General features: G+C 37.9%; 2 protein-coding genes across 4 annotated transcripts; both read left to right on the forward strand.

The window, feature by feature from the left end:
• The first annotated feature begins 361 nt into the window (after window positions 1-361).
• Window positions 362-9,010, forward strand: LOC117918380 (putative zinc finger protein At1g68190). 3 transcript variants are annotated; one of them, XR_004651850.1, is made up of 6 exons: window positions 362-529; window positions 1,054-1,725; window positions 4,071-4,442; window positions 5,139-5,366; window positions 7,089-7,463; window positions 8,575-8,660. XR_004651850.1 is itself a non-coding variant. In XM_034835006.1 (6 exons), the coding sequence occupies exons 2-6, from the start codon at window positions 1,213-1,215 to the stop codon at window positions 8,693-8,695; spliced, it is 1,548 nt and encodes a 515-aa protein (XP_034690897.1). In that variant the 5' UTR covers window positions 362-953; window positions 1,054-1,212; the 3' UTR covers window positions 8,696-9,010. The 3 variants fall into 3 exon arrangements, 2 of the variants coding, with proteins under 2 accessions (XP_034690897.1, XP_034690890.1); XM_034835006.1 differs by having other exon boundaries at window positions 362-953; window positions 7,089-7,402; window positions 8,575-9,010; XM_034834999.1 differs by having other exon boundaries at window positions 7,089-7,402; window positions 8,575-9,010.
• A 1,141-nt stretch (window positions 9,011-10,151) lies between these two features.
• On the forward strand, window positions 10,152-13,582 carry LOC117913020 (zinc finger CCCH domain-containing protein 15). Its single transcript, XM_034827870.1, has 3 exons — window positions 10,152-10,294; window positions 10,907-11,651; window positions 12,753-13,582. Exons 2-3 carry the CDS (start codon window positions 10,923-10,925, stop codon window positions 13,077-13,079), a joined length of 1,056 nt encoding a protein of 351 aa, XP_034683761.1. The 5' UTR covers window positions 10,152-10,294; window positions 10,907-10,922; the 3' UTR covers window positions 13,080-13,582.
• Window positions 13,583-13,802: the final 220 nt, after the last annotated feature.

Raw genomic sequence — 13,802 nt, forward strand, 5'->3', positions numbered from 1 at the left:
TGTATTTATTTACGTTTCCACGAATGACTGGTAACGTTTTCGTCTTCTCATGGTCTGCCTTATCAGTTCTCAGTTCTCATTGAGATTTAAGTTTATAAATTTGAAAAGCGGCAGCCTACCATGGTCCTTACACCAGGTGATTTTGTCTCACAATGGCCTAGCTGTTGTCGCTCCATCATCAACCACGCGGCAAGCTCCCACTGGATTGAGTGGCTAAACTTTGGGATCACATGACAAACTTCACATGCACACAGATAACGTCGGCGGGCCCACTTTTGCCACGCGTCGTAGTCCACGTAAGAAGCCCCCTGCCCAGAAATGACCACGTCAGATCAAAAAGGTAAAGATTGAGAGACGGAAACAGCGGATAGAAGAGAGAAGAACTGAAGAAGCTCAGACTCAGAGCTGATTCTCCAGAGGAAGGCTCTGCTCCAAGCTCTCTTCTCTATGGCCACGCGGTGTTAGGGCTTTCCAAGTACACAAACATTAAACTACTTGTATTTTCTTGGCAACCAAACGCGGTTGACAGGTGCGTTTATTCTTGTTCCTCTACTGCTTGTTGTTCATGAATTTAAATCACGGTTGATCGTGAATTTCAAATGTTTCTGAGCTCAAATGAACTACGCATCTACTTGTGAATTGTTCCGTTTGGTTTCCGAGAAATCACATGCAATAAAAGAAGGAAATCTTGGAAGCCCCTAGGAAATTCCGAATTTCCTATATCTTTTCCTATTATTTCTCAGCAACCACACAGACTTAAACGCCTTTTGGTTGCTGAGAAAGGATAACAGGAGACTCTACAACCATCTATTTTAATTTGGTTGAGTTTTTCAATTTTGGGAAACTAAAGAGGAAGATTCGGGATTTCTGACTGAGTTTTTCCGTGGTGAGATCTTCTAAGTTGATAGCTGAAGAAGTACAAAGAGGACTGGCTGGCGTCGTCCATTTGATAGGTTCTAGTATGCCGATTTCATATTAAATTTATAATGTTAAGGCTTGATCTTTGTTTTGGTGGTTGAAGTTGAATCTGAATTTAAATTTTTCTATGGCTAGGTGTTTTTTGGGATTGGAGTAGAAACAAAGAAGAATCATGATTTCTTGGAAGGAACTGAAACTTTAATGCTATGGAATCTGGGTTCAAGAAGTGATTGAAACTCAGTATTCAAATGCTATTGGAACCTTGGGGTTCTTTTATGATTAGGAAATAAGGTAATGGAGAAAATTTGTGAATTTTGCACATCTTTGAGGCCAGTTGTTTACTGTAAGGCAGATGCAGCACTGCTTTGCCTTTCATGTGATGCAAAGGTTCACTCAGCAAATGCACTTTCCAACCGGCATCCTCGAACCCTACTATGTGAGTCATGCAAATGCCGCCCGACTTCTCTTCGATGTTTAGATCACCGGGTGTTTTTGTGTCGTAATTGTGACCGGAGCTTGCATGAAGTTTCTTCACAACATCATAGACGGGCAATTAGAAGTTATGTGGGATGCCCATCTGCTAAGGATTTTGTGGCATTGTGGGGGTTTGAATTGAACGAAATGGAAACTGTTGCTCCTCGAGATCAGTTTGTTTCTAATTCATGTGGTCCTCGTGTGAGAAATTCAAGCTTTTCAAGACATTCTTGCCAACAAGATGGAGTCTCTTCATTGGCTTTTGAACTAAACTCCTCAATTTCAATATTTGGTGCAGAATCTGAGGTGGGATCGAGCACACAACAAAGTAAGGTAGGCAGGACTTATCTGAATTGGTAACTGTCTAGTTCATTAATTGTCATCTTTGATATTCAACAGTTCTCTTAATTGGCATTATTGATCTGATTCAGCATGTTATTCTGCTGGTATATAACATTGATGATCTTTTCAATTGACAATTTTAGGGGTTCAACCACAGAAAAAGTGGTGATACATTTGGAAAAGCTTATGAAGTCCATACAAACTGCATTTGAGTAATACGTGAGATGCACAGGGATAAATTAAAGATGTACATGTCCACTATTTTTTTTTTTCAATATTTTCTTACTTTTCATATGCTGAAAGTTTGGAGTTATGAATAAGTTTCTGTATGTATGTATCTTTTGCTTACATAGGTTTTCCATGTACTTATGCAGCATCCCATTGAGTTGATGTTTGAATAGTCAATTCTTTATTCCATTTTCAAATCACAAAGAAGAAATTATTTAAACAAATTGATAATGATATGTTGCTTCTATTGACTCCTAACCCAAAAATTATAAAGCAATAAGAAATAAAATATCTTAAAATACGTGCCTCTGATGAATTTGATAAAAGGATTATCTTCCATAATCATGATAATTTAAATATTTTCTCCAAATGGTTCACTACTTGATATACTTTTGATATTCATTCATACCCACCAGGTGTATTGGGTAGCCCTCAAGGTCTAAGAGTTGAGCAGCTGCATAAGAGATCTCAATAGAAATTTGAAAACATAAAATGTATGATCTAGAATTATTTTTTATACTGATACAAACTTTTATTAATCCGAATACTGAACGTATTATTTAGTTTTTCCAAAGATGGTTATATGATCAGAGTAGGATATTGAATGATGCTTTTAAGGAAAATAGTAACTTGGGATAATTAAAGGTTCAACTGGAAAACATGTGTCTTCGGTCCATATACTTTTGTGTAGTCTGAAATTTAGTTAGATGAATGATCAATATCTCATGTTGATCACTACAGATGACTTCTACTTTCTGCAAAAAAAACTGAATTGGCCCTCATAAAACTAAAGATTGTCAATTTTTTTTTCCTTTTTTTTTTTCTCGCTGATAGGGAGTTAGTAGTGGATTTCTGAGACAATTTTACATCCTGTACTTGCTTTATCGCTACCTGGTAGATATTTTCCTTTTATGAAAATGTGAACTTTTGTTTGGTATTTGCTAATATTAAGAAAATTAAAACTGTTGTTTTCATTCTTTGTTTAAAGTTAGTTTCTTCGTGGACATGATTTTAGTAATACTCCTCCAAGAATTCTTTGTAGTTTAAATATAGACAACAAGAAACACTAGTGCTGCTTGAGAACCGTAAAAGAAATAAGGTCCTATGGTAAATTTCATGTCAGAGCAGTTTAAATATATTCTTGTCACTTTCAGGAGCAAATTGGACTGGTTTTGAAATTGATTTGTCTGATATCTTTTGATTAATTAATTTGTAATGATAATGTATTTTATACACCAACCTGAATAGGTTAATCTTTTTCTGCTCTCTGTTTGAAAATATTCCATTTTTATATTGCAGTTATGATCTCAACATGGATAAAGAGTGTTGGATATTATGAATATTTCCGTAAGTGTTCTAAGTTATGAGGGAAAAAAGTTATGAAATGAAGATGTATTTGTGAAGATTATATATGGTAAATAGAGATGTGAGAAAGAGTGGAAGACATCGGCTGGAGGGAGAACTCACAGTTCAGGGTTTAGATACAAGAAATGGGGAAATATGAGATGTTTTAGTCCCATATTTCCATGGATATGGGCATGATTGGCCTAACTACGTTCAAACCTCATATACCTTTGTACTCGGATTGTTTTATCTTGTGTTCTTGTACTAATATGTTAAGTATTAAAGCTTCCACCTGAACAATGATATGTAACAGCTAAAATAAGTTGGGTAAAAGACAGTGTGCTGCTCCTGGTGATGGAGAATGATGATGAGAGTCTTCTCCAGATATAGCAAAAATCTACATCCTTATTACATAGGTTTCAAGGGCAAAATTTATACCAGATTTTCAACCTAGTTTACATATCATACCTTCCTTGTTTTGGTTCTGGTTTTTCTTTTTGTTCGTTAGGTTTTTGAATAGAACAACCTCCTTTTCTGTTGATGGATTTTGGTTGTTAACTTTCTTGGTATAAATCTTGAATCTATTTTCAAACTGAAAAGAAAATGGAGTAAAATCACTTAAGCATGCTAAGGGCAATCTGGAGTTATTGCTGGTGGACAAAAGTATAGACTTCCATGGTTTTCCTGGGGCTTTTGTAAAGATTTTGCATATAAAGACCTCTATTTAGTTGCATCGCTTATTACTGTGGTTGTTCATGCTACAGGCATTTTACAATGGACAAGGGCAGCAAAAAACATCTGTTATTTTGCAGCAAATTCTTGATTTGAAAAGGCTACAGCTCACTGACAGGAAAAACACATCATCTCTGATACGTGGCCAAGAACAAACTGATATATCTTCATCTAAGTTTAGCACTTCACAAAGGCTTGATGATGATCTTGATGAGCATTCACAAAATTCGCTTGGTATCTGTTCTGATCTTCAGCAAATGGATAGTCCTAAGCAGGAACTGAAAGTGGAGCCTTTTCCCTCACCATTTTCTCAACTGGAGCAGTTATCATCTTCTTCAACTGTTGGAATCCCTTTGCATGGAGACCCCTTCTGGCAATGCAAAAGTCCAATTCAGAGTAGCCAGGTTTGTTCATTGATGTGATAAATCATATTTTATTTGTTCAGACTGTTTACCCACACTATTGTTATGCTAGGAAATCTTTGCCTTTTTGTGATAGAATGTCTTATTTATGAAGTTGGAAATGCACATTATTATTGTTATTATTTTAAATTTTGTTTGCAACTAATAGCACAGTGAAAATTGAATGGTTTAATAGTGAAACAGGAATCTGTAGTCATCCCCAATAGTTGGGACAAAGGCTCCGTTCAGTTTACTTGCATTTTAGCTTATTATAAATCTGAATGTCTTGAAGTTGTATGACTTGTTTCTGATTCTTGAGACTAGGATGCATTTTTAGCTGTAACAAGAGTATGCAAATATTTTAGAATGCTTATTTATGGCCATCTTGTTTCAATGAGCATATACCTCACTTGAATGAGATTCTAAACTTAGTGTTGGACTGTTAGAGATACCATTTTACCCTTAGCATACTCTATTAAAGAATAGTTGTGGTTCACAAGAAAAGTTTGGTAGTATGCAATCTATCAACATAGTTCTGTAATCAAAATTAGATGATATTTTTAATGCATTATTGGAAAAAAAAAATGAAGCTTGTTTCATGTATGGAAAATGTAACATTTTATGGAAATATGAAATTTTGTGTTTATTTCTTCATTATGGTTAGGTTCCATATAAATCTTCTCTAATTGGATTATGCAGTTGTGGTCTCAAAATATGCAAGATCTTGGAGTTTGTGAGGATGTTAACTGCTTAGATGATTTTAACATTCCTGATGTTGATCTGACGTTTCAAAACTTTGAAGAGCTCTTTGGGGGTGATCAAGATCCAACCAGATTACCTGTTGACATTGAAGATGTGACGTATTCCTCCTTGGAGAAGGATACATCCCTTGATAAATCGGATGATGGCTGTACAAGAGTTATGGAGGTTTGAACCACTACTTGTATCAAATTTATTTCAGTGTTTCTAGCAATTATTACAATCTCACCATGAAAGCTGAAAATTTTGATACAGTAGGATGGATTGCTTCCCTGAAAAGAAGCTCAGGAAATACTGGGGGAAGCATGAATTTTTCACTGGAACACTGGGAAAATGAAGGGAACATGTTATTAGGTCAATAAATCAAAGCACTACAAGTAACAAGTGAGAAGAGCAGAGTGTGAGAAATATAGTGTGGCAAGATCAAGCACTGCCATGGTGGATACATTGGCAGATATTGATAAATGAGTGAAAATTTGTTCCAGTTTTGGAATAATACATCCATGAGTGTGTTGCATTTGTTTGGAGCTCAATGCGAAGCTAGATGAATTTCTCCTGTGGTCATCGCTTGGTAAAATGAAGCAGAATTATTCATTTTAGTGTTTCATTTAATTTCATTTTACGACCAGTCGGGCATTTCCTATGATGAGGTTTAGGTCCTGGATCTATTTTGAGGGTCCATTTGGATCATGGAAAATACTAGGGAAAAAAAAAAGGGAAGGAATCTCATTGTTTGGTTTTCTATGGAAGTACGAAGGGAAATAAAATATGAGAACTTTTTATGAACTTCTACATTTTTAAATTCTTATTCCCTATATAAAAGAGGGCTAAGAACAGTGAAGAGGCAAAATAGAAAAAATGTTTTGGGTTTATACTTTTTTCTTTCTCTTTTTCTTTCCTTCTCTTTTTCCTCTTTTTTATTTTTTCCCTCCTACTTTCCCTCTTTCTTTCCATGATCCATATGGAGCCTAAAGCTTTACCTATAAGCCCTGTGCTTCCAACAAAGTCTTCAGTGGGTTAAATCAACAACATTCATGGTGCTTTTTTATAAGATCTTGAGAATTTTTAAGTTTTTCCTTCTTTTTTTTTTTCTGATAGATAAAGTGACCCAGTGGTCACTTCTTGCTGGTTGAAATCATGCTGAGTCACCTGTATACAACAAGTCTTTATGCTGTTGTAGCTTAGGCTCCTATTAGTTCTTGCTGTTTTACTTGTTTATTTACTAAAAGCTTTTCACAACCTTTGCATGAACGTATTATCACAAGCAGTGTTGTCAAAGGCAAGTGCCTAGGCTTCTGCAATTATTTCTCAAACCTAGGGACATAGGATGCACTGAAGAGCCTTAGTGTTGCTTTTCATGGGAGTGCTTCAGCGGTATCTAGTGCTAAAGGTGAAATTTTTTTAGGTGGATGCTTATCTAAAACAGGTAAGGACACTACTGGATTGTGTGCTTCAGATTAAGTTGCATAATTCAGTTTAAATGTAAAAAGCTATTATATGCTTAAACTCACTCATTTATCATGAACCCTCCAGGTTGTGACCCAAGAATGAATTGTTCCACTGTAATAATAGCAAAAATTAGATGATAAAATTGGTTTGGACTGTGATATTCACCTTTCTGACTATTCTTTGATTGAATCCATCAAATGGGGAGTAGGATGGTCCACCAAGACTAGAGGCCATCAATGTAGCCTGGTCTTAGCATTTTGGCAAATTCTGGGTGTGAGTTTTGCTTCTCCTTGGAACCTGTGTTTAGCTTGAGGCTTTCCAGGAATTCAATGTTCATTGTTGCTGTCACTGTAGAATGTAGATTTTTGGGTCATTGGGATTTCTATTTTTAACTTTGTATTTTGTTTTCCTTCCTTTTTCTATTTTCATCTGTGATGACAGGTTGCTTCGGTGGCTTCATCTGTTTGTGTCACTATGTCAGCTCATGTGGACAAAGACACAGATCCTTCTGACCAAGCTCATCACTTCTCCACAAGCGTGAATTCTCACTGCCCAATTCGACCATCCTTTTCGGCTATGTCATTCTCTGTTTCAATACTCAGTCCAGAAAGCAGTAGTACTGATTATCTCGATAGTGGACTTTCACCTACGACAACACGAGGGCCTCCATTTGATTCATCTGATCTGGAGAGTGCACATTCAGAAGCCAGAGAAAATGCCATGATGAGATACAAAGAGAAGAAGAAGGTCCGAATGTAAGTAACAAGATCATCTCCCATGTTCTTCTGGATCATCAATGTCATGGATTGCTCTAAGGTCTCTCTCATGAACCACCTATTACTCACTAATTTATCCAATTTCTTTAACTAGTTCTCCAATAACAGGATTTCTGCTTACTTGAATCAGACCCTGACATCTCTTTCTCCCCTCCCAATCCCCATCCTCATCCCCCTCTTCCTTCGATTTCTGGGCTACTCTTAGGTCCCACCCACCCTTTGCTAGTCATAAATTCTAACCTACCCTGCCTTGGGCTGTCATAGTGAGGTGTTGAATCCCCTACTTCCTTTTAAGTAGACAAGCTCTTAATACCCACTGAACTAGAAAAACAATAAATTTCTGATTTTAGTACCTAACTGATACCTGCAGTTGTAAGCAACCAACCTTAGTGCCCATCATATATAGGACTTCAACATCATTTCCACCTCAGGGTTTGTATGAATGATGCCTTTCGTTTAGCCAAGTCAAAGAACGAAGTTGCTTTCAAGTTGGTATTAACAGTAGAGGTTTTAAAAGACTACTCGCACCCTAATGTCTCAAGGTCCTAGGAGAATACTAAAAAATTAACTGTACAAATTTCCTTGGAAAGGCTTGAAAACCCTTAATAAAAACCTGAAGGATAGAAGAATTCCCTTTCCCATGATATTTTCACACATTTTATAACATAAAGTAGAAGAAGCAGACTAAAAACATTTTAGCTGTTGATTAAAATCATCACTAAGAACTTGTTTACTGTTAAAATTCAAGGATATAATATTGACTAACAGCTAAAGAACTGTTGAAATACACTTCAGTGTGAGAATTATCCGTAGAAACAATCGGTGTATTTACAGGAATAAGCATCCAGGAATGGTTAAAACTAGTAGGCAGTAATCATCTATGTGGCTCCCTTTTGCTAAAAGAACCCACATTTGAAAAGATTAAGATACGGATGGTTTTATTATTAACCCAAGCCTATGATATCAAGATTTTAAGTTTTGTTCGTCTGCAACATTACATTTCCCCTTGTGTATTAATGGTTGCTGAATAAGTTCTTGGTAGGGTGCAACTGGGTAAAAGCAAATCCGACACACACCTTGTGTATTAATGGTTACATTTCCCCTTGTGTATTAATGCTCTCTTATGGCAAATTGTATCTTATTATTTTCAGGAATGAAAAGCAAATCCGACACACACCTCGGAAAGCTGATCCAAGAAAGCGGGTAAAAGGTCAATCACTAAAAGCAGAAGGCTACGAATCTGACAGTGTCAATGCGACACCAAGTTATTGAAGATAACATTCTATTTTTGTATTTTAGTTTGTTGTGTACAAGATCAACCCCAGGGCAAATTAATGACATTTCACTGGTACTTGTCATGTTTATTACTTAATTCCAACCAATTCTTTTGGTCCCTCGTGTAAAGGTATGTATAATATCGGTTCTAAACGAGCTATAGCTGCAAAAATTAGGCCTGGTGTTAACAGAAGTTGCCTATATCTGCTGCTTATCCGTAGAATTCGATATGGATACAGATTCGAAACAAATCCACTTTGTCTGCAGTGTGTATATATATATATATGGTACATGGACGGGTTCACTTCTAAATTAAGGAATTCTATCATCTTATTAAACAACCAGGCCACCGAATGACTTACCACGTTGTTATTGTGTTTTAGAAATGATTGTGGTATTCAAAATGCAAGGTCTATGGTCTGGGTATTCTTTTGGTAGGCGAAACCCAATTATACATGCTTTTTGATGATTCAAATTTAAAGAGAATCCAGATCTTAAAGGAAAAACATTATGAGGTCAACGAGAATGAGAAGAATGTCGTGGCTAATTTAACAACTTGTGGGATCATGTGGTTATTCACCAAACAATATTAGATTTGATGGGGGAGCTATAGACAAAAGAGGTAGTTAAAGTTGTGTTAAAGAAGCAAACTCCCCAAAACCATGATGCCTCCTTTCCTGAATCCCACAGGTCCTGAAATTTCGAATGCCCCAAAACCACCACCACCCTCCATAAACTTCCACACCAAGCAAACTTTCTAATCAAATACCCATCTCTAACCGCAACCATGCACCTTACATACACCCTTGCCTGTGTTTCATCCCTGCCACCATCTAATCTTCCTGCCCAAGCATTATATTCTAGACATAACCATAACGATAACAATCCCATTCATGGGAATAATTATTGGGACCCTTATCTGCTGTTACACTAACTAAAAACATAATGCCATTGCCATATATCTCAGTTCCATATACCGTTATTTTTATATATTGATTTACACGAAATTAAAACCCTTTTGGGTCCAAGAAACATCGAAAAAGCATTGCCGTTGGTGGCAATTGTGATGCATGTGACTGACGGTTTACTGCTAACAACCACGGGCTCTGCTCCTCTGTGGTGAATCCCTCTCCATTGTGATTAAGCGCCCCCATCGTAGCCACACATCGTATAGTGATATCAATCATACTGCATGTCCTATTCGATCAAACCGTTAAACCATTTGACTACTCCATAGTCTTCTTCTTTCAGACAATTTCTCATACCGTCTGCTGGTGCATGAGAAGCTAATGGCTAAATTGTCCTTACCCAAGGCAAAGAAACTTCCAAACGTGTAGGGGCAAGTAGAGGAAAAAATGATGTGGGCCATTGCAGGCCAATGGCTGAAGGGCGGTTCTGTTAGTGTTAACCGTTTAAGATTCGCCCCCCATTGCACCGAGCATGCTCCCTCTGAACACCTCCAACTCTCTCTATAAAGCCATTCATTCTCTCCGTTTCCCTATTCTGTTTTTCGCTCTAGAACTTTCTTTCTCCCCCCCTCTCTCTCTCTGCGGAACAAGAGAAGAAGCTCTCTCCCCTTTTTGACACCTGGTTCAGGTGATACTTCTTTGATTTATGCCGTAGTAGCGTCTTTCCTACGCCTGTTTCCTATGGATTTTCTAGGGTTTGTGCAATCTTTATGGGTAGACTTGGATGTTATGATACTAGTTTCAGTAGTTTCCCCCGGAAGATTATTTTATTTTGCTGCTTTTCAATCCTCCAACAAACTTTCAATTGTCTTGTAATGGATTTTTGGTGTTTTCAGCATTGAAGCTAAAGATCTTCATTAAATTGTTATTTGATTTGAATCTTTCTGTTTGATTGTTTTCTTGTGTTGTCATTGAATCTGAAGATTAGAAGTGGTTTTAATTTTTTTCTCTGATTAGTGTTCATTTAATTTTCGTTGTGAAATTATTATTGAATCTGAAGGATAGAAGTACTAGTTTTAGCATGTTCATTGAATGCAGATTTTTTTTTTGATCAGTTCTTGTGATTGATTATTGAATCTCAAGACTAATCCTGTGTTAATGATCTGTTTTTTTTTCTTGGAAGCTTTCTCTGTTTCCTTGGTTTTGTGAATGCTTTAGATCTGAATTTTGAACAAAAAGAAACTATCCAAAGTTTTCTTTAATGTTTTAATTGGATTATCTTTTTCTATGGTATTTCCAGCAAGAACCCGACGCAAATGCAGAAAGACATTTCCATCTCTCCTGGCGGTATTAAATTCTTCTCATCACCGGCTGGTAACCGGTCGGACGGCCTCGGTTTCCCTTCTCTCTACTCCTCCATTTTCTCGCCAAAACCATCCCTCTCAAACTCCGTCTCACTCACACCATCCGAGTACTCTACCGATGAGGATGTCAACAACAATAGTAACAACAACAGCACCCCAACCTCCATAGACAACGTTCAAGCACTCGAAGTCCCATATTCTCCGCCGTCTCGCCTCATATACGAGCACCAAGACCTCATCAACCGCCATAACTTGTGCCTCAATCACCTCCGTGAAACCGCTCAAGAAGCCGAAGTACTTCGTCACGAGAACTCGAATCTCCGCATCGCCAACAGAGATCTCAACAAGCGATTGAGTCTCCTGATCCAAAATTCTATTCAGAACCGATTCGTCAACTCTGAGTATTCTTCCTCGAGGTCAATGGCTGATGAATTTCGCCGTCTCGGTCTTGGAGATGGTAACGAGACTCGTAGTTGGGATGATGAAATATCTAATGAGAGTCCCACGAGTGTGATCGAGAGTGACCGGGTCGAGAGGATTGACGTGGAACGAATTACGCTGCCAAAGAGCATCTCCGTGAGGTCGAATGGGTACTTGAAGATGAGTCAACCCGGAACGAGTGAAGGTGGTCGGACTCGGATCCCGAATCGGCTTCGAACTACGAGCCCACTCAATGGAACGGTACGACGAGAGAGATTTGCCAAGTTCCTTTAAGACAATACCATGCTTGTTTCATTTCTGATTCTATCAAGCCAGAAGTGTTTTGGGGTTTTCACGGTGCTCCACGTGTGTCCAATGAGCTGATCTGGACCACCGTGAAAGCAATAGAACATTACTGGCATCAACAGTCACCAAGTTTTATTTTCACGTATCTCTTAAATGGAATTTCTTGTGAAATGGCACACGGCGATCTTTTATTTTTGTCTATTGGCACTTGATGGCACGATACCTACACCAGTGGGCTTCCGTTCCATGTGCGTACTTTTCCCGGCTGGAAAAGCAAAGGCCATAGTCTTTCCATGCATCCACATGTTTATTTTTCAAGAAATGCTGAATATGACTACGAATTATCTACATGAATAGATCGAAGTAATAATTCCTCGTCATTTTTCAGAAAATTACACTCCTATTGTGATATCTAGCATTTTTACAAATTATGCATAAAAAGATATAATTATGCAAGAATCGACATGCTATATCATTGCATTTGTTAAGCTAGAATAGCTGTAGTTCTTTCCTATTACGTGCAAAAGAGCAAGATGCGTGGCTGTATCCAAGATAATTCAAGAAGTTTATGGAATCAGTTAGATAAAAATGCATAATCAGCAATGACAATAACACATCCCCATTATAATTTGAGTTCACATTTTCAGTCTTTTGGGGCGAGAATTTGTGTTATTTACCTAAAACTATGAGAAAAGAACAAAATCCTGTGCTCTTGCTGTGGCAAGTGGGCTTTCATGAGTATCCAAACGAATCTTTATTAGGCTCCGGATTGCCCGTAACTTTACACACAAACTTTGCTATAATAGGCCCAAACTGCGCGAGTGTAAGAACTAGAAATAGGGACCGTTAGACATTATAGAATGCCGTACCCCAATCATCTAGTGTAATAAAGCTATATATAGAGGACAGACCACAAGATAGGGTTATCGAATATCGTCCGACCCAATGCAATGGCTTTCAACTGTTTTAATTAGTTTCATCACTCCGATGGTTAGTAACATGATATTAAAACATCAATATATAAAAAGTTTTTGAGTTATTTGTGTAATGATGCAGCAAAAGGTTTACGTGCGTGGAGTCAAGAAAGAGGAGGAACCAGTGGAACTGGAGGTGTACAACCAAGGCATGTTCAAGACTGAGTTGTGTAATAAGTGGCAGGAGAGCGGCACTTGCCCATATGGCGATCACTGCCAGTTTGCTCATGGCATCGAGGAACTCCGCCCGGTCATACGCCACCCACGCTACAAGACTGAAGTCTGCCGCATGGTCCTCGCTGGTGATGCCTGCCCATATGGTCACCGCTGCCACTTTCGCCATGCCTTAACTGAGCAGGAAAGGTTCATGGGACAACTCCAGCCCAGGGCAATCAAGCTGGACAGATAAACAGTAAGAATCGCACATAGACTGACGGAAGATGATGGACCATAAATGATAATCCTGTTGCTGAGAGCACTGTGATTGCGTAAGTAGAGATGTTTATAATTCTCGTAAAATGGTAAATAATACTGATGATGTAGTAAGTATAAGTATAAATATACATAAGGTAAGAATAATAGTATCGTAAGATAGCTGGGTGCATGAGGATTACGCATGTGGGAGGTTATTGGTCCAGAAGGTTTGAGTTCTAGGAGAATCATAGAGAGGCTTTGCTCTTTTATTATTTCTGCATCCTTTTCCCCTTTAAATATGTTGTGACATTCGATCCATCATACTTATGTGGGGCGTTTTGCTGATCTCAACCCGAGCGAGCAACCGAAGCAGCTCTTTGTAATGTTCTTATTTCAATCCTGCAGAGTAATCAACTTCTTCTAATTGGACATATCATTCAGTAACAAGTTCTGTCATTTTTAATAAATTTTGAGACATATTTGAGCGTTGGTGTCGAACATCTTTCGAGTATGCAATTTGGTTTTTGATGCATGATTTTACATTGGATGGTTTAAATTGCCTGGGTCCAATAAGTCCATTTTCATAATGCCCCACCCACTCACGCACAGACCCTACAGGCCCAAATCAGACAAGGATCGGCCCAATGATATAAAATCATGGTCAAACCACAGGAGGGTAAATAATTTTGAGCACTTTGGGAACCCGACTAGATTTTAG

This window comes from Vitis riparia, chromosome 1 (genome assembly GCF_004353265.1).
Source record: "Vitis riparia cultivar Riparia Gloire de Montpellier isolate 1030 chromosome 1, EGFV_Vit.rip_1.0, whole genome shotgun sequence".
In the NCBI taxonomy this organism is placed as follows: domain Eukaryota; kingdom Viridiplantae; phylum Streptophyta; class Magnoliopsida; order Vitales; family Vitaceae; genus Vitis; species Vitis riparia.